A 26777-nucleotide genomic window follows, 5' to 3' on the forward strand; every position below is an offset into this window, starting at 1 on the left:
CGAGACATAATAATTTTGTAGCTGATTGTATGTGAAATGAGAAATGTGTTTTTCCAGAACTCTATCATGTACTGGACAAAGATTTGAGATTTTAGTGAAATTATTTCTTGGCAAAGAAAAAGATGATAATAGAAACAAAGCCCAGGTTAGATTTAGCTATCACTTTTACGAAATTTCATGCTATTAACGTATTTGTATATATCTAATAAAATAAAATTCAAAAAATTAAGTATATAATAATAAAATAAATACTAATTTAATATCTGACAATTACTTGAGTAAATTTAAAATTAAATTTTAATTCATTGGGTTCTTGCTAACTAACGGACATAAATTCAAAATAGTAGGCTAAATAAACTAATACATGGATGATAGCTTGATACATATATATATATAGCTTCTAAATTAAAAATTCTGATTTAGAAAAAATGGATACCAAAATTTTTGATAAGGCCTTTGAATGAACACAACTGCGCCGGATTTTGCCCTAGTCGAGTCGAACTTGACTTTTTTATTTTAAAATGAACCAAGTCGAATCGAGTTTTCTAGTCAAACAAAAAATAGTGTTCAAGATCAGCGGGTTAATAAATAAGACGAACACGAGTTTGATCATAAATATTTCGAGTCGGGCTAAACGTGAACCAGATTCGTGTTGTGGATTTTACAACCTTAACACAAGAGCACGTATTGCAACAAGTAGTATAAAAATTTGTTCTCACGAAGACTATTAATAAGCTGTTAAATAACAATTACCACTTTTCTTTTAATTCGACTATAATAAAATCAAGAAAATGTTTACTAAAATATCACTAAATAATTAAACTAGCATAAATATTGAATAATAAGTTCCAAGAGAATGAAAACTAGGCCCTTAACTTCATCTTATTTTCTTCAACAAGCTTCTTTTTTAACGTATATTCTGGTGTTCTAATTGCTAGCTTAAGATAATAATGTATTTACAGGGACCTTCCGAATCTCAAATGACTCTAATTTATGGAATAACCCCCATATTCCTCTGTAGAAAATAAAAGCATGAACAACATTAAGTTTCATTTTGATTGTACTTCTTAGGATGTTTAGGTAGATTTATATCCTAACCACAAATTAATGTAAATTTTAATCCTAAGATATATTGATTGAGTCTTAACTTAGTATTTTTCTTCCAAGTTCGCGTAAATTACTAAATCAATCTCAATGGTGATCAATCATTGAGAAGCATCAAACACAAATCAATATAAACAACCAATACAACCACAAAAATAGAGAAAAAAATATAACTTATATACTAAAAAAAGAATCCATTAAAGGCCTACAGAGAAAATTAGTTCATTATCCCAAAAGACAACAATACACAAGAGTATGTAAACATAATGGAAAAGTAAGGAGAAAAAATGAAAACGGTAGATGCAGCAATCTCTTATTCTTCAGCTTTTTTCCCGTGGCCTCCTTTTTCTTCTCTGAGAATGTAATACCTAATAATAATACCTTATGTATCAATATGTCTAATTAATGTAATTTTAATATTTTGAGAAAAATGTAAATAAGTTTTCAAAACTGTTTCTGTTTTCTAAATAAAAATACAAATAAGTCTGGGCCGCTTCAGATGGATTTTAATCTATAAACCGGCTTATATTAAAAGAGAATCTCGTTATCTTCGCGTGAGATGTTGAATCGTCCAATTTGGACTTCTAGAACTCATAGAGTGCCCAAACAGTATAACATGTGCGTGCAGTTCAACAAATCCGAATTTCGTTGTAATAAATTTCCAAATTCAGTTTTTTTACCAATCCTTCCAATTTTAGGATTCCTTACTTTCTATAATAAAACATTACAATTTATTTAATAAAAATACAATTAAATGCAAAATATAATAAAGATGAGAAATATAATCATATAATATGTACATATATATACATATATATATACTCTATCAATTCGAGCTAAGTTGGGTTTGGGTCGTTCACTGTTCGTTCACATATTTTTATACTGAACCAAATCTTAAATTTTTAAATAACTTGTGTGATTCACAGTCTCATAAATAAATTATATTTTTAAATCACCATGTTTACACGAAATGAGTGAAAAGCCGTAGTGATGAAGGGTCAAGGTTTGCCTCAAAGCACTTGTCAAAAAAATAATTCAGCTTTTGTAGAACGTTGGCAACGTTCAGAGGTGGGGGTACTTAAGATAATTGTTGATGTTTCGGTATTTCTAGGTTACAACTCATACACCATTGACATAGTCATACGAGACCATTATAGTTCGTTTTGGAGAGGAAACACAACTAGGTTTTTGAGGCGTGTAACTGTTTTTTAGGTTGAAGCAATAAGAATGCCGGAGGCGCTATCTTCGGTGCTGAAAATTTCAAATTTCCCGATGATTGTGGAGTCAAATTCTTTTATGGTGGTGAATGCACTACAGTGACACCGGACGAATTGGTTTGAAGTTGGTAATATTGTTGAAGCCTGTAGATCAGTATTGTCTGGTAAGAATAATGTTAGAGTAGTTCATGTTAAAAAAGCTAGCGAATAAGGTAGTGCACTTGATGGCTAGATTACCTTGTTCGCTTAATAGCTACAATGTTTTTAGTCCCCCCCCCCCATGTAATGTGTTGGAGACAATTTTGTATGATGCTTGGAGATCTTAATGAATTTTCTTTGATTTAAAAAAAGTTGTAAATATATATTTAAATTTTATTATCCACTACAATTTTTTTTAATCTTAAATTCGTAAACATAACACAATTTTAGGCAAGACATGTAATGTACAATTAAATAAGACTACATTTTATAAATAATTTTAATAATATCAATACATAATTTATAAGAGTTTATGTATTTTCATATATTAGTAACTTTTTATAATTTATGTTTATTTGATTAAATATTAAAACTATTTATTCTAACAAAAAAATATCAAATTAATATTTGTATTATAACGAATCGTGTATTTTTTAATTATTTAATTATGTAATTATGGAAATTATTAAATAAATAAAATATGTGTGTTAGTTTTGACCGCTATGTGTTATTTGATTATTATCCATATGTGATTTATGGTGTACCGGGTTGTCCACGCGATTAATTATGGGATAGTATGAATTGTTTTCACTTTCAAAAAGTCGATTTAGTGCAAATTTATTTGCATAAATATTGGGAATGTTTCTAAAATTGTTTTTATGATTTTATATTTACAATAATTATTTTTAGGATTTTATAAAATTGAGAAATCAATATTTTATTAATTATTTATCTTTAAATGATTTTCTGAATGCTTTTATTTGTAAAATCCATATTTAATTCTAGAATTCTTCAAAAATTATGAAACTCATATTTATTTAAGTTTGGAATATTCCGAGAATTTTAAAATTATTTTGGAAATTTTTGGGATTAATTTCACGCGCTCGTTGTTTCGTTTTATTGATAGAAGCGGGTATAAATTGTGTTTCAGAAATTATCTTAAAGTTTCAAAATTTACGTCTTTATAAACTTCGGGATATTTGTGATATTTTAAAACTATTCTCATAATTTTATGAATTTGTTTTAAGTGCAGCTTGGTTCGTTAATTGTGAAATACAGATGTAAGTTGCGTTCTAAAAATACTTTAAAAATTATGATTTTTTTCTAATAACTTCGAATTATTTGTGATATTTTAGAACTATTTTGATAATTTTTTGGGTTTATTTTACCCGCAACTTGGTTCGATTATTCGCGAATTTCTGGAGAAATCGAGATAACGGGACACGTGTTTGCTTCTCAGGTTTGGGTTTTGCTGCGTTTGTGTACGTGGCAGTTGTTGTTGATTTAGAAAAAAAAAACAACAAACAAACGCACAGACACATAAACAACCCCTGTACCCCTTTCTCCCCATTTTTCTCTCGGCTCAATCTCCGGGTTCTATATCTCCTTGCGAAATCTCTCTCTTTCTCGATTATATATGCATACATATATGCAGCCCCCTCAATTGTATCTTCCCTCGCCTCATTCTTCCCCGTCTTGTGAGTTTCCGCCTTTCCATTTTGATCTCTCTGGCGACGATTTGCCGCCGTCTCTGTTGTTTCGCCGCCTGTTCTTTTGGCATCGTCACTGTTTTGCTTCTATTGCCCCTGTAACTGTGGTTATTCGGTTGCCGCTAATTATATATATATATATATATACATATGTGTACGGATGTGTATGTGTGTGATTCAGCCTGGTAATCATGGTGTGCCGCCTCCTCGGGTTTCCGGTGTTGTGCGGCGGCGCCGTGTTCTGCGTGTGTGTACCACGCCCTGTATTGTTGCTTGGTTGCCTTCTGTTGCCTTTATTCAATGGTGTTGATGTTATTTTATTTTATTATTTCTGCAGAAAATGAATTGAAGGGATAGTGAAAATAAAATATAATTGTGTGGTGAAATGATTTAATCGGTGGAATTTTTTGGAAATCTGAATTATTCGGGTACCGATAAATTCCGCCGCCGTCAGCGATGAACATCAGTGAGCTGACGGTGGACTGTGATGACGCAATTCTGAGTCCTAATATTTTAGAATAAATAAATGTAAAATGTGAATAATTATTAATAATAGTATTGAATTGGTGGTTGGGAGATTATGGATGTTGGTTGTTGTGACTATGGATTGTTGTGGTGAATTGACGTCGATTGTATTCGATGGGTAGTCCGATAAACGAAGGAAACGCTACCCGAAAAACTGAATTACGTAAATACGGGAACGTATCCGATGATTATCGGGACGTCGAGTGACTATATATATATGTGTGTGTGTGTTTTATACGAACTTGGTTATATGATGTGATGAAATATTTTTCCAAATTGATAACCCTGATTTCGTAAAATAAAGTGTATATGTATTTTCCGAAAACGAACACCGAACCTGGTTATATGTCAAGCATATATGTTTATGTTTTATACGAACTTGGTTATATGTCAAGCATACCTAGACGTCTAACGTAGGGTATTTCGACTCTGTCGGTCATAGTCGGGAACCTGAAAGTGGACGATGGACTAAAGATAACCTAGTAGTCAGTCGACGAGCTCAGTAGAGTTTCAACAGAAAGACCTGAGTGTCGAAGTCGAATCAAATGGGATCTAGTGGTTGGACGTTAAAGCCTGAGCGACAGAGTCGGCTCAGAGTTGATCAGTAATAGTTATAAAGACGTGTAAGGCAAGTATTTCTGAACTTTTATTCAAGATATATTACCAATGTTTTCGAACTGTTTCATAACATGTCGCTATTATTCAAAATAACTTCTGTTTTATATTACAAGTGTTTTAAACTATTAAACCTTGAATCCTGATTTTCTTGATCTTGAGCCGTAAGCCTTATTCCTTATAAACCATCCTTTGTTGATCCTCAAATACCAAATCACACAAATATGATACTACTCCCCAAATGTATAACTACCAAACACCAAATACTGGAATAAAATTGTTTGAAAACGCAGAAACTTTTATACTCCAACCATTCTTTATAACATCAAAGACCTATACCTTGAAAAATCATTATTTATCTAATACCTGATCCTTTTACAGGCTGAAAATCGTTTCTCGTACATACCTTGATATACCCTTATGACACTCATGAATCGCATTACGCTTTTGTAAAAATGCTTTATCAATGTTGATTATGATCTTGCTTATTGAATTACATTGTTTATTACACTGAAATATTTTAGAATTGGATAGTTTTCTTATGTGGACCAGATTCATGGTCAGACCAGATTCGTGGTCGAATTAGGCCAATGTGTGCCTTGGATCCAGTAATTAGAGCAGTGCTGTGTGCTTTGCTCGGGGTTAGTGCGTGACTGATCAGCAGCCTAACCTTGGTTTTAAAACTTAAAATGAATATCCAATTCTAATGATTAGTTAAAAAAAAACTTGATTCATCTGAATTATCTCACTTGATCATTGTTTAACCTCAGTTATCGTTATTATGACTTGCTGAGCTAGTTAGCTCATTCTTGCGAATATTTTTATGTACTCTACAGTTAAGAAGGATACGGTTGATAGCGAGGTTTCCCAGTTTAATGTACGAGCTAGGATTCCAAATTGAGTTGGATCGAGCTAGCAGTAGCTTACTGCGGTAGTGGGATAGTAAGATTGTAAGAATAATTTTCTTATTAGTTGTAAGTTAAATTAGTTGGGATTTGGTACGTTGTAATAAAAGTTAAGGTTGTGGCTTGTTTTCATACTTTAACCTGTTGTGATCCATGGTTATATAGAGCAGGGTCATTGTAACTAATATTTCATATACAGGTTGATATATTGTGTTTGTGTTGTGGACCCCAAACTTCTGACCCGGGTTTGGAGGGCGCCACAGGTTGGTATCAGAGCTACAGGTTATAAGTCACTGAAACAAGCCTAGATTGCCGGGATTGGGTAGAGGGTTAGGATTAGGAATAGGAAATAGAAAGATAAGATGTCGTGAGGATGAGTGCGACTATATAGTAGGTCTCCGACACGGTTCGTGTTGCGATTCAGGATTCTTAGCTTGTGACGTGATTTCCAGACAACGGCAATGGCAGATCCTGATTTCCCTATATCATCTGATCGTTTGGAGCTTTCTGTTCAAGGGTCGTCATCTTCTCCCAGATTTGAATTGCACCTTATTCTTTCGTTAATATTAATAGTATTATCTTCTGTTGTAACAGTTATACCTCTTCAAGCTATTCTATGCTATTCCACCACCTCTTGATATGAGACTACCTATTTAAGAACCTCCATCTGTTTATTCTTGCTTTACTAGACATTCGGCTGTGAGTGTATCTCTTCAGTTTACCCTACACCCTGTTCTATACCCTCAGTTTAAAACTTGTCCTATGAAGCAATTGTACCTACGAGCATAGATTCGAGAGCTACAGTAAATGGTGAGTACTTGAGATATAAATAAAGGTGAGACAAAGTTTAGAAAAAAAGATTTAAGTGTTTCGTAGGATAGCTGCTACCAGATTAAAAGAAGACATTCGTGACTAGGCCACCCGTGACCAGTTGTGGGATGAATTAGATGAATTTTAAAAAAGTAGAAAGAAAAGTATAAATCTGAAATCTTTGTAGAATTAAATGATGGTGCTATGATAAATACGATATGTAAAGTATTGATGTGATGTGATATGAGCAAATTTTGTTCTATGAAATAGAGTTGTTGACTATTGAATAACCTGTTCTACTTAACGACTGCAAAGTTGATGACGGGAGCATTGCCAGGATGGAAATTTTGATGTGAAGCTACAAGTACAATAACATGTAACGACACTTGAAGTGATCGTCGATTAAGGAAGGCAAATGGACCCAATAAAGGAGAGAAGGTAGATTGAAGTGAATGGACCTTTATATGATCGTTCCATTAATTTGGTACCTTGTTATAGGTCGGAAGGACAACAACCAACTCATATAGTAAGGACAACCAGGTTTGTGATTTTCCAAACATTTTAAACAAGTTTTCGAAAAAGATTTTCCTTTACAAATTTCTAAAAGCCTTTTCGAATAAAATGATTTTTAAACATTGGTTGTCAAGTTACTACTTGAGTTTCTTGTTTGTTAGAAAGCCCGGATTACCTGGAAGGATGCTGTTTCAGACTTAGTATTGCTAATTCTGAGAACGAAGTAACCTATGATTATGAAGAAGTTGATTATTCCTAACAGTAAGGTGCAAGTATTGTTTGATAAAATTTACAACAGAATCAGCGTACGGAGTAACTATACATACAATTACTAGGACTGTCATAGTTCGAAGAATTCATTCATTTAACAGAAGTCGGAGCGTGATCGAAGAAGATTGGAAAGATTTCCAGACCTCTCTAAAAGAAGAATATTATTAACAAAAGGATCGTTATGTCGAATGGTACGTGGTTATTCTAAATTAAAAGAGGAAACTCGAAGTTACCTGGTAGGAATGCCATTATGATCGAATTATTAAAGTATTATACGTGTAAGTGCGATGTTAAAGACGCAAAACTTAGCAAGTAAGAATTCATTATAATGCTTGATTTGCGAAGACATTTCAACGGACTTTCTAAAGTTGTTATATGACGCAATTGGGATATGATCGAACAAGCTCGAAAGATGAATACAAATGAAATATGGATGGTGACCAATGGTATCGTTCTTGCCTTCAATATTACAACGTATATTCCTTTTTGATTCTTAAATAAGTATGAACTTCTTTTCTTAAATAAACTCTTTGCTATGACATCGAAAAGGAGGATATTGCATTCCTTTCAAATTTAATTGTTTCCCTCAAGTTTTGCTTTCTGATTGGAACAAACAGTGTTATGGTGAGACACTTTGTCGGAATGACGAAGAGTCAGGTGGGACGCCACCTAATCATGTGCTATATGCCATATGGTATGAAAGACTGGCCATCTTAAGTACCAATATGGTTGTCTCCTTCATATTCAAATCCTTACTTCTTCTTTCTTTTCAACTCTAATTTTTGTTGAATTTTGAATTCTTCTAGTCGTTTCGTTGTACTGTCGTTCTTTGCAAGAGGTTTTCAAACAGAAATCAACGTATTATGAACCAAGCTGACGAAGTTCCATCTACCTCTCATATATGGAAAGGAAACAAGGGCATATGACAAGGATTGCAATCACTAGCCCCGGTAAAGGATCCACTAAGAGCCAAGGGAATCTACTCCAATAAGGAATGCGTCTTCGAGAACAAGAATATGCGATTTTCCTGTGAAATATGTTGTTCAGATTACGGACGTGACAACATGGATGATTATGGTAAATACCTTATGCGTTAAAGTATTAAAAGATGTGAGAGAAACTTAATTATTTACCTTTCAAGGTTTTGTTGATGAAATAAATTACTCTGTTGAATTGATGAGATTATGATTAAAGGACTAGCAAGTCAAGAACGTGTAATTGTTACATAAGTGAATACCAATGATGGAATTGAGATTTCTGGCAATAAGTTATGAAGAATTGATATCATTTGAGACAAGAGGACTTGACATTATTCTAAAGAATGGATTAACTATGGAAGCATGATGCCCAGACAAACTGTCGTGATGAAGAAATAGTCCTGAAGACGTTAAGAGAGAATATGATGACATATAAAGGAAGAAGGAGAGTAGAGAATTTGTTAACGATGATTACGGTGATCAAGATGTGAGCATAATGGTGGTCATGAGATAAATAAAAGTCAGAAGCAAACAAAATTTGAAGATTTTATAGCAATTAAAGAGTTTCAGGATATGTTTCCAAATGAGTTATCAACATTTCCTCTAGATAGAGAAGTGAAGCTCGTGATTGACTTAGCACCTGAAACGAAGCCAGTGACCAAGGCCTTACACAAAATAGCACCAGTTAAAATGAGGAAGTTAGCAAAGCAGATGCAAGAGATATTAGAGGAAGAAGCGATTAGACCCAGTGTATCCCATAAGGTGCACCGACATTAATTATTAACAAGAAAAATGGAAGTATGAGATTATGCGTCGACTAGCAATAGCTCAACAAGTTTACTATCAAGAGCAAGTATCTGTTACCTTGACCAAATGATTTGTTTGATCAAACGAAAGAAGCAAAGTACTTTTATAAGATTGATTTAAGACTTGGTATTTCACCAAATCGAAGATTAAACCTATAGACATAATCTTTAAGGAATATCTGGATGAGTTGTATTTGTGTTACTTAGAGTCAATGGAGGATCATGCGAAGCATTTAATGACAATTGAGGAGTTGGAGAAGAAAGAAGTCGTATGTAAAGTTTGCAAGGTGGAAGTTTTGATGGTAGAAAGCATAAGTAGACAGTGAGGAGGAACCCAAAGGAGGTCTAGTAGAAATTAAAGTTACTATAAATAAGGAAAAGCCAAAAGCACCAACAAAAGTAAGAAGTTTTACCCTGGACCGGTTATTATTGAAAATTTGTGCAAGATTTCTTGAAAGTTGCGATACCTTTGACAAAGTTAACCAGGAAAAGCAAGAAGTCTATATGAAATAGAGAAGAGTGAAGAAGGTTTTGCGGAGTTAAAGGAAGAATGGTTACAACACCTACTTTATCATTTTGAAGGTACCAAGGAGATTTGGTAATTTATAGTGATGCTTCTCATAAGGGATTAGGATATGTATTGATGCAGCACAATAAAATTATTGTATATGCACCCAAACAACCAAAACCTTATGAGCAGAAGTATCCTACTCATAATTAGGACTAACAATAGTAATATTCGCTTTGAAAGGTTGGGAAACATGATATGTATGGAGAAAAGCATAAGATCTATGCGGACTATAAAAGTTTGAAGTATGTACTCACGAGGAAAAGCAAATGTAGAGGCAGGCGATAAGCAAAAAGGGAGAGAATAAATATGGGAACTGTACCAGAAGAATTACCTATGGAATTTTAGAAGTTGGAGTTGGAAGTCAGACATATAATCCCAAGGAAATAAGGATGGGTAGTATGACCTTTCAGTTAGAACAACTAAGAAAAGATAAGGAGATGTCAAGGGAAGATAATGGATCGCGATGTTAACAGTTAGTAAAAGGAAAATTATGCACCCAGAAGAACAATCACGATATCCCCAGGTTTTCCTCCAGCACTTGGATGCTACAATTAGAAGAATTAAGAAATGAGATCCCATAGGGAATTCACAATATGAGGTATTTAATTTATTAAAGAAATGCCAAGATATACGGAAATTTAAAGAAAAATAGTGAAAACCAGGTATAAAAAGGAAATTTCAAGATGGATTAGGAAGTGTTGGACATGTCAAAGAAAGTAAGACGAAGTATTGAAGGTCTAGTGAACAAGGCAGACCAATGAGTGATTTTACAAGAAGCGAATCGTAAAATGTATCAGTAATGTTGTTGAAAAAAAAAGAGAATGAAATTATATGATTATGTACTGATTGTAGGGAATTTAATAAAACAACGAATAAGAAGAAGTGACCCCTACAAAGAATTGATTACCTATGAGACCTATCTAAGAAGTGTGTTATGTCTCAAGGATTAACTTAAGATCCGACCTGAGAACATATCAGAGATTACGATTAAAGTAAGTTAAGAGCATTGCAAGCTCTGGTGATATTATGTGAAATAACAAGTGTATCAGGTGACTATAAGGAATCAAGGATCATGGTGTATAAGTAATACTTAAATAAGCAAATTGTATTTATTAATAACATCCTCAGCTACTCAAAGAATAAGGAAATCTGCGTGGAATGCCCAAGAATTTTTCTCCAAAAATCAGAAGGAAAACAACTGTACATTGAGTCTTCAAGAATGAAATTGTGACTAAGGTTAACCAAAGATTCTGAATTAATCCATTAACAACTACCTAAGCGAAGCCGTATGATAGCAGATGCCTTATGGTGACAGAAAGGATTTGATGTAATTAAGACCACCGAGGAGTTAATAAACGAATTGGAACGAGTGGAATCTGAAGTTCAAATATTTAAAGGTAACAATACGTGAAAATATGAGATTACTTTCCAGCCTTAACTGATGGAAAAGAGTAAGAGATGTTCAAATGTTTGGAAACCAAGTTGAAAACGAGCACCACCTATCATCCTTAAACAGAGAGTCAAAGTACGGAAGTGATTGAGGAAATGTAAGTTATGTTGAGAGGTTGAGTTTTAAGGAAATACTGGAATGATCATTTATTAGCGATGTCAGCTTTGGAATACCGCTTTACCAAGCTTCATGTGAAAGCAAGTGTAGGTACCCATTTTTATTTAAATAAAGTGGGAGAAAGAAAGTTGTCAAATTCTAAGGTAATTCAGCACACCAAGAGCGTAGTAATATTGATTGAAGCAGCTCGGAGTAGACAAAGAAAGAAGGTGAAATTATATTGAGCGAGAATATGAATATAGAAATAGGACCAGTAGTGTTAGTAAAAGTGTCGTCTTTTAAGAAACCGGATAAGTCTAAGTAGAAGGGTCTACTTGGGAATTAGAGTCAGATATGTTTGACAGATATCCTCACTTGTGTAATTAAAACAGATTCTGAGGACATAATCTTTTTAAGGGGGGAAGGATATAACGACTCGTGTATTTTTGAATTATTTAATTATGTAATTATGGAAATTATTAAATAAATAAAATATGTGTGTTGGTTTTGACCGCTATGTGTTGTTTGATTATTATCCATATGTGATTTATGGTGTACAGGGTTGTCCACGCGATTAATTATGGGATCGTATTGAATTGTTTTCACTTTCAAAAAGTGGATTTAGTGCAAATTTATTTGCATAAATATTGGGAATATTTCTAAAATTGTTTTTATGATTTTATAATTATAATAATTATTTTTAAGATTTTATAAAATTAAGAAATCAATATTTTATTAATTATTTATCTTTAAATGATTTTCTGAATGCTTTTATTTGTAAAATCCATATTTAATTCTAGAATTCTTCAAAAATTATGAAACTCATATTTATTTAAGTTTGGAATATTCTGAGAATTTTAAAATTATTTTAGAAATTTTCGGGATTAATTTCACGCGCTCGTTGTTTCGTTTTATTGATAGAAGCGGGTTTAAATTGTATTTCAGAAATTACCTTAACATTTCAAAATTTACGTCTTTATAAACTTCGGGATATTTGTGATATTTTAAAACTATTCTCGTAATTTTCTGAATTTGTTTTAAGTGCAGCTTGGTTCGTTAATTGTGAAATACAGATGTAAGTTGCGTTCTAAAAATACTTTAAAAATTATGAAAATTTATTTTTAATAACTTTGAATTATTTGTGATATTTTAGAACTATTTTGATAACTTTTCAGGTTTATTTTACCCGCAACTTGGTTCGATTATTCACGAATTTTTGGAGAAACCGAGATAACGGGACACGTGTTTGCTTCTCAGGTTTGGGTTTTGCTGCGTTTGTGTACGTGGCAGTTGTTGGCGATTTAGAAAAAAAAACAACAAACAAACGCACAGACACATAAACACCCCTTACCCCTTTCTCCCCATTTTTCTCTCGGCTCAATCTCCCGGTTCTATATCTCCTTGCAAAATCTCTCTCTTTCTCGATTATATATGCATACATATATGCAACCCCCTCGATTGCGTCTTCCCTCGCCTCACTCTTCCCCGTCTGGTGAGTTGCCTCCTTTCCATTTTGATCTCTCCGGCGACGATTTGCCGCCGTCTCTGTTGTTTCGCCGCCTGTTCTTTTGGCATCGTCACTGTTTTGCTTCTATTGCCCCTGTAACTGTGGTTATTCGGTTGCCGCTAATTATATATATATATATATACATATGTGTACGGATGTGTATGTGTGTAATTCAGCCTGGTAATCATGGTGTGCCGCCTCCTCGGGTTTCCGGTGTTGTGCGGCGGCGCCGTGTGCTGCGCGTGTGTACCACGCCCTGTATTGTTGCTTGGTTGTCTTCTGTTGCCTTTATTCAATGGTGTTGATGTTATTTTATTTTATTATTTTTGCAGAAAATGAATTGAAGGGATAGTGAAAATAAAATATAATTGTGTGCAGAAATGATTTAATCGTTGGAATTTTCTGGAAATCTGAATTATTCGGGTACCGATAAATTCTGCCGCCGTCAGCGGTGAACATCAGTGAGCTGACGGTGGACTGTGATGACGCAATTCTGAGTCCTAATATTTTAGAATAAATAAATATAAAATGCGAATAATAATTAATAGTAGTATTGAATTGGTGGTTGGGAGATTATCGATGTTGGTTGTTGTGACTATGGATTGTTGTGGTGAATTGACGTCGATTGTATTCGACGGGTAGTCCGATAAACGAAGGAAACGCTGCCCGAAAAACTGAATTACATAAATACGGGAACGTATCCGATGATTATCGGGACGTCGAGTGACTATATATAGATGTGTGTTTTATACGAACTTGGTTATATGATGTGATGAAATATTTTGCCAAATCGATAACCCGGATTTCGTAAAATAAAGAGTATATGTATTTTCCGAAAACGAACACCGAACAGATCTTTGAGATTGTGAACCCTATTTGTTGTATATGTTATTATAATATTCATAATTACTAGTCGGGTTTGAATATCGTTGGGTAAGAATTAGTATCGAGGATATGTCAAGCATACCTAGACGTCTAACGTAGGGTATTTCGACTCTGTAGGTTATAGTCGGGAACCTGAAAGTGGACGATGGACTAAAGATAACCTAGTAGTCAGTCGACGAACTCAGTAGAGTTTCAACAGAAAGACCTGAGTGTCGAAGTCGAATCCAATGGGATCTAGTGGTTGGACGTTAAAGCCTGAGCGACAGAGTCGGCTCAGAGTTGATCATTAATAGTTATAAAGCCTTGTAAGGCAAGTATTTCTGAACTTTTCTTCAAGATGTATTACCAATGTTTTCGAACTGTTTCATAACATGTCGCTATTATTCAAAATAACTTATGTTTTATATTGCAAGTGCTTTAAACTATTAAACCTTGAATCCTGATTTTCTTGATCTTGAGCCGTAAGCCTTATTCCTTATAAATCATCCTTTGTTGATCATCAGATACCAAATCATACAAATATGATACTACTCCCCAAATTTATAACTACCAAACACCAAATACTGGAATAAAATTGTTTAAAAACACAGAGACTTTTATACTCCAACCATTTTTTATAACATCAAAGAACTATATCTTGAAAAATCATTATTTGTCTAATACCTGATCCTTTTATAGGATGAAAACCGTTTCTCGTACATACCTTGATATACCCTTATGACACTCATGAATCGCATTACGCTTTTGTACAAATGCTTTATCAATGTTGATTACGATCTTGCTTATTGAATTATATTGTTTATTACACTGAAATATTTTAGAATTGGATAGTTTTCTTATGTGGACCAGACTCTTGGTCAGAACAGATTCGTGGTCGAATTAGGCCAATGTGTGCCTTGGATCCAGTAATTAGAGCAGTGCTGTGTGCTTTGCTCGGGGTTAGTGCATGACTGATCAGCAGCCTAACCTTGGTTTTAAATCTTAAAATGAATATCCAATTCTAATGATTAGTTAAAAAGAAACTTGATTCATCTGAATTATCTCACTTGATCTTTGTTTAACCTCAGTTATCCTTATTATGACTTGCTGAGCTAGTTAGCTCATTCTTGCGAATATTTTTATGTACTCTACAGTTAAGAAGGATACGGTTGATAGCGAGGTTTCCCAGTTCAATGTAAGAGCTAGGATTCCAGATTGAGTTGGATCGAGCTAGTAGGAGCTTACTGCGGTAGTGGGATAGTAAGATTGTAAGAATAATTTTATTATCAGTTATAAGTTAAATTAGTTGGGATTTGGTACGTTGTAATAAAAGTTAAGGTTGTGGCTTATTTTCATACTTTAACCTGTTGTGATCCATGGTTATATAGAGCAGGGTCATTGCAATTAATATTTCATATACAGGTTGATATATTGTGTTTGTGTTGTGGACCCCAAATTTTTGACCCGGGTTTGGAGGGCGTCACATGTATTCACGAGACCGTGAACTTAAATATATATTAAAAAAATATAACAATTTTATCCTAGACAGAAAAATCAGACTAATCGTAATGAATCTCACATATTAAATATCTAAAAGATATTATCCATCATTCAATAATGATGATGATAAGTAAAATGAATTAATCTTAATTTTAATATAACATATTTGAATATTTTGATATGAATAATGCTAAATGTACCAAATTGGTATTTAAAAAGGGCTTCGTTGAAAAATACCTAAGTCTAAAAAGATTTTTGCAAAAATAATTTTTTTTGTAGTTTTTTTTGCAAAAATACTATTTTTCAAATTGTTTTTGCAAAAATAGGTTTTTGCAACTGGAACAACTAGATGCAACTTTCGACGAGTTTCTACAACTAAATGCAAGCAACAAAAAACAACTCGATTCAATTAGTTGCATATCTGCTTGATTTTGGTTGATTTTGTATTTTTATAAAAAAAATGAGAAGATGGTAAAATCGCAAAAAAACTTAAAAAAATAGTATTTTTGGTAATTTCTCTATTTAAAATACATCTCAAATATCACATGTCAATGTGTCATGCACTGATTAGTTATTGACTACAAATATTTATCTATATAATACACCAACATGAGTATAAAATTAGTGAGACATTTTATTCATGTGTTGAAATGACTAATTTGCCCCTATATTTAATATTTATATTAAAAATTTGTTGTTAATGAGAATTGAACTCATGTCTATTCTTGCACGTATAGATGTTAATACCACTACACCATATTGCCACTTATGTATTTTTTATACACATGTGAGTGTCCTAAACAACAATATTTTTTATTATTAACTTCAAACATAGTTATAATATCACGGTCTTTAATATTACCAATATCATATTGTCATTTATGTTAGACATTTTATTCATGAAAATTGATGAAACATTTTATTAATGTGCAATGATAAATATTCCCTTGTGTATATTAGGTATTTAAAATTATGTGTATGTACAAATATTCTCAAGAACTTTTGCCACACTTTCATTTTTATATATAATATGTGTGTGTCATGTGAAAGAAATAAAATATAAAATTAAATATAAAATATAAATAGATCATATATTTATATACATATATTTATATGTGTCATATTTTTGTGTATGAATATTTCAAATTTAAGTAAACTTTAGGTTTATAAATATAAATTTTTCAACAACAAAAAAATACCATCAATATATAGTTATTGAATTATTAACGAAGTTGATTTTGAAAGATTGAATTTAAAACATAAAATTAAATATATTAATCGATGATTGATGTAACCTCAACAATTCATAAGACATTTACTTTGAAATGATCAAAATATCCTCACATCTAATTTTAGTTGATGAATTATGACATGTAAATGATAAATATCAACCTGGACGTTAATATCTGAAAAACTAATTTTTTTTTTCAAAAAGTAACTTAGATTAACATTCGTCTAAGTTTTATCTTGTTCAATATTGTGACTATAAGTTTTACGAATTTGATTATGCATTTTTCAGATTTTTAAATTGAGAAGGATATTTGTAAATAGGTCATGGTTGTGAGGGACCATATAACCAATAGTCAAACTTTTGGTCGTTCGATCATGATTCCAACAATTAGGATTAAAAAAAATCTCAGCATTTCTCTATAATTTTTAGTGGAACGATTGTCGCTCTGCTAAAATTTAGAGCGGAACCTTAATAGCACCGCTAAAAATTATAACGAAGTGGTCGTAGATATTACAATCATATTAGTATACCTTTATATCTTTACAAAACTACAATCATATTAGTAAACTCAAAATTAAAATCAGAAAAAAATATATAGCTAATATAACAGTATACAATAAACAATCTCTCTCCTCCTTCTCTACTAGATAATTTGCTAAATATATAAAATTTGCTTAATTAGCTAAATTAGTAACATATTGATATTTATATGTGAGCCGTGCAAAACTCGCCAATAAAAAAATAATAAAAAATACTATAATTATATGTTGCATAAAAATTATTCTAGAAAATAACACGTATCTTACACGGGTTATTATGCTATTTATTTAATAATAGGCAACCCCTACATTCACATAAATCTGATCAATGACATCATTCCAAAATGTCAAGTTACCGATATTACTTCATTAGAAACCAAGTTTTGTTACCCAGTATGGTTGCTCTAGTTTTCGATATATATATAATGGGCCTGTTTGGCGAGGGCTTATAAGTTACTTATTGACTTATAAGCCCGTAAGTACTTATCGAGTACTGTTTGTGTACCTAACTTATAAGTCGGATTTTTAACTTATAAGCTGATAAGTTGAATGTTAGTAATGACGTACTTTTTCTCAACTTATTTTGATTTTTTACGTTTTTATTAACTTTAATTTTAAAAAATATATTTTTAAATGTTAATCTAATCTAAAATTCATGAAATAATATGATTATATTTAAAAATTATTTATTTTGATTTTTTAAATTAAAAAAAATTATGACTTATAAGTGAAACTATCCAAACACTTACATAACTTATAAATATTTATTTACTTATCACTTATAAATTACTTATTCATTTTAAGTCATAAGTTACTTATTTTAAGATTTCCTAAACGGACACATTATTTTATATCAAGTTAAACGAACCGATCCGAGTTAAATGAATTCGAGCTGATCCCGAGTCAAATTAAAACGAGTCGAACTCGAGTTGCACATTTTAATTCTCAGTCTTTAATTATCCCCTTGTTCGGCCAAAAGTATTTATGTTTATTTATAAAACGTATTTCACGAATATTATAAGAGAATTACTATAATTATGTATTTAAGTTTATTTATAAAACGTATTTCACGGATATTATAAGAGAATTACTATAATTATGTATTGTCCGTATTAAGAAGCATTAGTTACTATTGTTCAGCATTTCCCAACGACCTACAAGCTGACAAGCTCAACTCAAAATTTTGCTGACTTCCTCTCCCTAGACTCTAACTTAGAGATAACAGTGTAAATAGTATGACCCGAAACATCTTTCACGAAAATCTGCATTGATTTATACGTCTCTCTTTTTTATCTCATACCATCATCTCATCTTCCTAATTTAAAGTTTTTTTGGCAAGGTTTGACAATTCAGGACAAGACAACCAAGCTTTTTCTCTTCATCTTGTTCTCGGTTTTCTATATTTAGTTAATTATATTAGCAGAAATCTAACTTTTTGCATGCAGCAGCCATATCCTATCAACAACGGCTACTGCCACTATTTTATACTTATATACTTAAATGAAATTAATATTTAATGAATTAAATACACGTATCCGCATGCACACGCACATCAACCCCTATCTCTATCTCCTTTTCGTCAGTTAAGCCACAAATGACAAACCCACCACCACCTAAAGGCTTAAGTATCATAGGTTGTTCAGTTCTGCATGCCTTGATCTCATTTAAGAGATATCTAGTAAATAGGCAGAGAGATTGATGCAGAGAGAGAGAGTCAGTCAGAGAGATTTTAGAAGAAAGAACCAAAAGGTCATGCGTCTATTCTGATGTAAGATGAGCATGAGTCTTTCAGCTTTTAACCTACCCAGCCCCAGTAAATTTCTCTTTTTGGGGTCTATGTGCAGCCTGTTTTGGAGTTTACATATATAGCTAGCTACTCATAAAACAAATCAACAACTCAACATTTATAATATTATAGCAAGCCTATCTAGCTAAGTCCTCTCAGATTTTCTATGTTGACATTCACTCTTAAGCTTTACTTTGCTTTGTTCTGAGTACCAATCAAAAATGGAAAATTTGGGTTTTAATCAAAGTGATCAATTGTTTGCTGCTCAATCTATGGCTTTGCCACCCTTGCCCCCTGTCACTGCAGCCTCACAGGATTGGTTGATGAGTTCTTCTCAGTTTACGGGAATTAATGGTGGTGTAAATTTCTCAGAGGATACACAACAAATGCTTTATCCTTTAACAATCCCCAATAATCAGGCTCCACCACATGCCTTCCCTTCTTCTTCAACTGACCTCTCAATGGATTTCTCTCAGTTCTTGACTTTTGAACTTCAAAGGCAAACTACAGACTTGGAGGCATATCTTCACTTGCAGGTTTCAATTAATTAATTGTCTCTACTTCACTTTATTATGTTCCTTTTTTTTTGTAAAGGTTGCAATGATGGGATTTATATTTAAAACATAATTATTTATTTACATTTACTATATTGTGTTTGCATGCACAACATTAAATATTACTAACACTGCATGTCAATATTTCTCACAAATAATTAAAATTATGTTTTTACAGAATCAAAGATTGAGCACAGTTTTGTGGGAAGAAACAAGGCAAAGATGTGTACTACTAGAGAAGTATGCAACAAATCTCATGGCTTTGATCCAGAAAAAAGAGAATGAGTTGGCTCTGGCAAAACAAACAAGCATGAATATTGAACAATGCATACTGAAAACAGATGCACAAGTCAAATCCTGGAAGAAACTTGCAAAGGAGAAAGAAGCTATTGTAGCAGGCCTCAGCCACAAGCTAAAAAAGGTTCAGGAAAAGATCCAAATGATGAACAGTGGGGCACCAGATGCAGATTCTACTAATTGTGGTGGTGACACTTCCCAGGACAAAACCATAATGAAACTGCATGGTAACTGCAAGTTGTGTCAGGCTCAACAAGCCTGCGTTCTTCTTTTTCCCTGCAAGCATTTATGCTGCTGTAAATCCTGTGAAGCTAGTGTGAAGTTGTGCCCTGTTTGTGAATCTTTAAAGAAGGGAAGTATGGAGATCTTGTTTGCCTGAAAGTAGAAAAGAAAGATAAGACAGAAAGGCAGGGAAGTGAAATACAGTACCATCTTGATTCCTTGCCCTGTTTAGTTCAGTACTAGCTAGTACTGGTACAATTTTTTTCTTTCTTTTTATGTAGTGTTTGGGCTTTTATGTTGTCTCTGTTACTAGCTAATAGTAGTAGGTTTTGCTGCAAAAGTACTAAACAATGAAACAGAGACGAAATGTTGCAAGTGAATAGTTGTTTCACTATTAATAGTTGTTAATTAAGGAGAATATTTTTGTGTTTTCTTATTGTGGGGGCACTTGCACTGTCTAGATATGGATATTGTTTTGATGGACTAGGCTGTTTGAGAAAATGTGTCAATTGAAGTATTTTATAAATAGACTCCATGCCTTGAAAGTTGAAACTGACAAACGATTTAGCAAGGACCATTAATATTTTTTGGATTATAATAGCACTAGAAGAGCTCTAGTAGTTTGTGTGACTGTGCTGCTGCCTCCACTGTATCCTCGATATGTATTATCAACTCACTGAGGTACTTGGATCAGAGGTGTCAATAATAAATAGAAGTGATCTTTGCAGCAAAAGTAAACATGGGATAGTGAGAAATCCGGGTTATTATAAAGTTTGCAGACATGGAATTACTAATTTACTGCTATGGACTGCTTTAACCTGAAGAGGTAAAACATATGCACCTATCCCCGGACATCAATTAAATCTAGGAAGTTAGTTACTATTCATGTTAAATGAAAAAATAATATTTTTATATGCATCTTCGTCAATTTATCAATGACTGCTAATCAAATATATAAACACATAATATTAGCAACACTACTTAATAATATAGATTAAGGTCTCGTTTGGTATTTGGTATTCTTATTACAGACAGCTACAACAGCTCTTTCCTGAAAAACTGTTAGAAAGGTGTTTGGTAAATTCTAAAAACTGCTGTCCGGAGGAACGCTTTTAGTCTAAAAGCTTATATTAGTAAAAACATGTCCCCTCATACTTTTGGAAAAACCTGTTTTCAACTTTTGCAAGAAGTAGCTATCAGTTTTACCATCAAACCTTCTCAAAAACATTATTTTTATATATTATATCTCAAAATATGCATAAATTAAAAAAAATTACCAAACAGTCATCTAATTTGTCTGACGACACTTTTTCCACTAGCAATTTTTTTCACAGCACAGTAGTTTTCAACAGCACTCCCAAACAGAGCCTAAATATCATATATTTAACTTCAGCTTTAATATTTAATGGTACCAAAGATAATTTTCTTGAAAGTAATAATAAAATGTTGATAAGATTGTTGATAATTTTAGATTTCAGTTTATATTTTTGTTGAATTATATGTTGACGCTTGTCTTGATCTAAATTTATAGATTGAAAAAATATTTATAAATAATATTGTCTTGTAGTCATCTCAAAATCATTTTTTAATTTTTAAAAGTATGAGAAATTTTGTAACAATGAATTCATTAAAAAGATTGTTGAGTCGGAGACAAAAAAATAGTTAAGAAGAAATCGAAATCATGACTACTATGATGGCAGAAGCTGCAATGATGATGGAGTTTATCGATACTTCAAAAGAAGCACAGGAATGCAGCTTACGGTCTAGAAAATATTCCAATCACTCTATACAAAGGTTATCAAGAGGAAAAAAATTCATGGAAGATTACTTTATTGATCGTCCAATATTTATTGAAGGCGACTTTTTTCGGAGGTAGCGAATGCATCCCGTATTTTTGATCGTATCATGACAGCTATTTGGACTCAAAATTATTAGCATATGAAACTGGATTACCAGGGTTGTTACCCAATAAAAAATATATTGTTGCACTATGAATGCTACCTTATGGTGCAGCTGTCGATCAATGTGCTCAAATATGTCAAATCAGAGAATCAACTACGCTTGAGTACATGAAAATATTTTTCCAGCAAGTAGAAGGTTTCTCGATGAAGAGTACCTTCGTGCTCCAATACTGACATGTTTACGAAGGCTTTCTAGTCAGAGAAGAACATAGAGGATTTCATGGTATAGTTGAAAGTATTATTTGTATGCAGCGGGAGTAAAATAATGATCCAAGCTGTTTGAGGTGTTGTGGTTAAACTCAATAGGTAGTATGGGCTTGGTGATGGAAAACATAATTGGATTGGGTAATAATTGCATTACTAGACAATTATTATCATAATTGAATTGGGTAATAATTATATGGATAGACAATTATTATTCTAATGGGATTAGGTTATTAGTCTTGGTGGTCAAGTTTGTGATGACCGTATATACATAGTGATGTTATTATTTTGATGTATGCTTGAGTATTGTTTGACTTAAGTATCGCTTCAGTGAATACCGTTTGGTGAGATTGATTGTATTATTGATAATTGTATAGATTAATAATACAAGTTGGGATGTGGATTTTTCCGCATCATATATTATGTGTGTGTGTGTGTGTTTTTGCATTGTTTATTTGGTTTCATATTTGTGTGTATTCCCCCTAACAATTGGTTTCAGAGCCAAGGTTCATGATGGAGAAGGTTGGGGGGATTTGAGATTGAATTGTTTAATTGAAGAAATAATTTTACCTTGTAGCAAAGCACGGTGAAAGATCTGTTACTTCAGCGAGTGTTATATGCGACTCTCGGAGGGACGAAGCCTATTGAAGTTGATGATACAAAGTGGGGAGATATGAAGTTACTTGCGGCATCAATGATCCGGTTGGCCCTTGCACTGGAAATCAAGTATGATATTCTTGAAGAGAACAATCCCAAAAATTTGTGGGAGAAGTTAACGAAGACTTATCACTCAAAGTCTTTGGACAACAAGTTGTTTCTCATGACAGATTTGTTCGGGCTCAAGATGGAAGAAGACGGAGATTTAAGAGATCATCTAAATCATTTTAATGGCTTAATCAACCAGCTGAATAATTTGGATGAAAAATTGAAGGATGAGGACAAAGTTGTTTTACTACTAGTGTCTCTACCGAAAAAGTATAATACTGTGATGACTTCTTTATTGGTTGGGAAAACGAAGCTATATTTGGATTAGACTATTATTGTTCTTCCGAAGGCCGAAATATTGATGAAACAAGAATTGAGTGACACATATGATGGAAGTGCATTCGTGGTACGTGCGCGTGACATAAAAAAGTATGTTAAGAAATATAACCCTAATATCAGGTGTTTTTATTATGAAGAATTGGGTCATATACAATTTATGTGTCCAAAGGCTATAGAAGACTTGAGAGATTTGAAGAAAAATCAAGGAAGGGGTAGTGTTTCGCTTGTAGAAGTTGATGAAGATGTTCTTTTGGTTTAAGAAGAGAAATGATCAAAAGAAGAATGGGTGCTTGACTCGGGATATTCTCATCACATATGTGCTAGGAGGGAGTGGCTCTCGTCCTACAAAAAGTGTGAGGGAAAGATGGTAATTTTACCGAATGGTAAAAGGGTAAAGGTTGTTGACATTGGTGAGATAACAATGAAACGTCCTAATGGTTGTGTTCAGAAGTTAACTCAAGTAGGATACATAACGGAGTTAAATCAAAATCTAATTTTATTGGATAAATTAGTGATTTGGGATATACTGTTATGATGAAGAACAGTATGTTGAAAGTCACTAAAGGGGATTTAGAGATACTGAAAGGTCGAAAAGATAAGAGAAATCTTTTTATTCTAGAACGAGGGGTTATTGTTCGAGGGGAGGTATTGGCGGATTGACGTCGATGGCTTGATGGTGACCGTTAATTTGGTTGTGCATGAAACCATATTGGGTTGCAGGGGAGGATTGTTGGGGTTAAACCCAATAGGTAGTATGGGCTTGGTGATAGAAAATATAATTGGATTGGGTAATAATTGTATGAGTAGACAATTATTATCATAATTGAGTTGGGTAATAATTGTATGGGTAGACAATTATTATTATAATGGGATTAGGTTATTAGTCTTTGTGGTCAAGTTTGTGATGACTATATATACATAGTCATGTTATTGTTTTGATGTATGCTTGAGTATTGTTTGACTTAAGTATCGCTTGAGTGAATACCGTTTGGTGAGATTGCTTGTATTATTGATAATTGTTTAGATTAATAATACAAGTTGGGATGTGGATTTTTTCGTGTCATATATTGTATGTGTGTGTGTATGTTGCATTGTTTGATTGGTTCTATATTTGTTTGTATTCCTTCTAAAAAAAGGAGTATAATAGTACGAAAGGATGCCCTACTATCATTTTAGAGGCATTCGCTTCCTGTGAGACTTGGGTGTGGCACGCTTTTTCGGTATGTGTAACACCCCCAAATCCGGAGTCGGGGATCCGGGTTGTCAAGAGTTCCACTTCCATTAATCAACACTTAATCTTGAATCAACAACTAACTACTGTGTACTAAACCCACAATATACACACACACCACACGTTATAGTCTCATAGATGAAACCGAAATAATACAATTCATACGATCCACAAATTATAGTTATTACACCTCAAAAGAATTTTTGAATAAATATACATGTTTCTTGCCATTATAACAATTAATAGATATACATAAGTCCGGTACATCAATAATTGAAAGCCTAGCATATTGGTAATCCCCATCTCAACCACAACGACATCAACGCCTACCAAAAACTACATAATGTTCATATCTGTTCGCGAATTGGTAGCTTGGTCATGTCCATCTCGCCTAGCTGTTGTTGTGATATATAAAATAAGCAAGGGTGAGCAACACAACCCACCAGAATAGCATATAATTGTTCAACAGTATATGTACATTTTTATAGTATTTATGAAAGTCTTGGTCAAAAAAATATGAATTAAGTTTGATATCTTAACGCGACGAAGTCGCAAAATATTCAATATATATACTTTTCATACATCTTTGAAATCCTCTATCATGCATAATATACACAGAGTTCCATTACATAAACTGTATAAAATAACGTTACAAGGTGATCTCATATATTTAACCTTGCCTTAACATTTTTCTGAAAATATTTTCTATGCATAAGGTATTAATATCTTGATATATGTTCAAAAGGTGAAGTTACTAGATACTTCAATATAATTATATAGCTGTTTCATAACTCTTTGAAAACTACTATTGTTCAAAGTATAACCAGTTTTCAAAAGTTCATCTTACACATAAGATTACAAGGTGATTCAAGATAAACCTTTTCATAATTTGAACATATATAATAAAGATATTATATAAATGGAAATATTCGCAAGCATTTTCATTTTCTTTCAATTATAGAAAAGTTCAAGGCTCTATATAAATGCGATTTCTCAATCATTGACAACACTTTTGATAAATTAGCCAATTGATTTCCAATACAGAGTTGTATTTAAACTAAACTTTTGAAGAAAGGAACATCTAGAATAACCACGATACCTTGATGATCAGTCAATGTATCATTCATTTTATGTTAGGCCCTTAATCAACTGTAGGGGGGGTGAATACAGTTAATATAATCAACTTGACAAAGCTTCAACAGAATTAACAGTTTTATATAAATCTAATAAAAACTTATTACACAAGTACTCTCTCAAAAGGATGAACAAGATATCTTTGAGAGCTGCTAGGTTATGCGAAAGATATTATAATGTCGCAATGCATATAGCATGAACCTAATTTGTGCTTTATATAGAGCACAACTACCAATGTATAAGGAATCATATTCTATTAACAACAAGGAAACCTATACATTTGCTTTTGAGATAAAGTCCTTCACCGCCTTGAAATTCCTGTTTCCTTTTCCTCTTTAAAGATCAATTGATGTGACACATAGTGATTTCATCATCCGTTGACATCATCATCCGTTGATAACGTTATCCGTCGAATATCAACATCCGTCGATGTCATCATCATCCGTCAATGCTTTATCATCTGTCGATGCTTGTAACTATCATCTGTCGATGCTAGTACTTACCGTCTGTAGATGCTTCTGATAGTTTCTATTTAATATCATCAACTGCTCCTAACAATCTCCCCTTACTTGTTCATTATGAAATTATGGACAAGTTCCAATTAGTGATGTCAAAACTATCTAAATGCAGGAATCAAGTAAGTATTTTCAATCTCGCTTCAGTGAATATAAGACTTTAACTCTTCATCCTGAACTGCTTCTTTAACTTGAACAATGTCAGAGGTTAACTCCACTTCCTCAGCTCAGAATGCTTCCAGAAATCTACCTTCTTTGACCAGCTTGAACGATTTCTGCTTCAAGTAAATTTTCTTCAGTATCAAGAGCTTTAACTACTGTATAGATTAAAACTATCAGAGTTTAAGATTTGAATTCCTCAGATACTGACTTCAGCTTTGGCTTTAGACTTTGAAATCCTTGACTTTTCTTCTATTTTCTCCTTTTCTTTAAGCTTCATGTCAGCAGTTCTAATAGCTTGTGATCTGAGAGATCTTTCATCTTCTGCCTGACTGCTTTCCCTTATAACTAGACCTCTGGTTGGTCTGTTAGAAGGATCATCTTCATAAAGTACTTGAGAAATATCAGCATTTGCCGTCTTTATAGAATTTTTAAAGTCTTCCTTCGTTTGCCTTAACTGTTCAAGATCAACTCCAGGATTT

The 26777-nt window shown here is 32.9% G+C and overlaps 1 protein-coding gene across 1 annotated transcript; it reads left to right on the forward strand.

Moving 5' to 3' along the window:
* Positions 1-18871: 18871 nt before the first annotated feature.
* LOC141711085 (putative BOI-related E3 ubiquitin-protein ligase 3) lies at positions 18872-20455 on the forward strand. The gene is made up of 2 exons (XM_074513528.1): positions 18872-19510; positions 19707-20455. The coding sequence occupies exons 1-2, from the start codon at positions 19196-19198 to the stop codon at positions 20202-20204; spliced, it is 813 nt and encodes a 270-aa protein (XP_074369629.1). The 5' UTR covers positions 18872-19195; the 3' UTR covers positions 20205-20455.
* The last annotated feature ends 6322 nt before the right edge of the window (positions 20456-26777 follow it).

Source organism: Apium graveolens, chromosome 3, assembly GCF_009905375.1.
Source record: "Apium graveolens cultivar Ventura chromosome 3, ASM990537v1, whole genome shotgun sequence".
Classification (NCBI taxonomy): Eukaryota; Viridiplantae; Streptophyta; class Magnoliopsida; order Apiales; family Apiaceae; genus Apium; species Apium graveolens.

What these genes read in the sequence shown, in the direction of transcription:
- LOC141711085 (XM_074513528.1), top strand. Translation starts at nt 19,196, where the DNA reads ATGGAAAATTTGGGTTTTAATCAAAGTGATCAATTGTTTGCTGCTCAA. An exon ending in AGGCATATCTTCACTTGCAG is followed by an intron (nt 19,511 to 19,706) that starts GTTTCAATTAAT and finishes ATGTTTTTACAG; the next exon opens with AATCAAAGATTGAGCACAGT.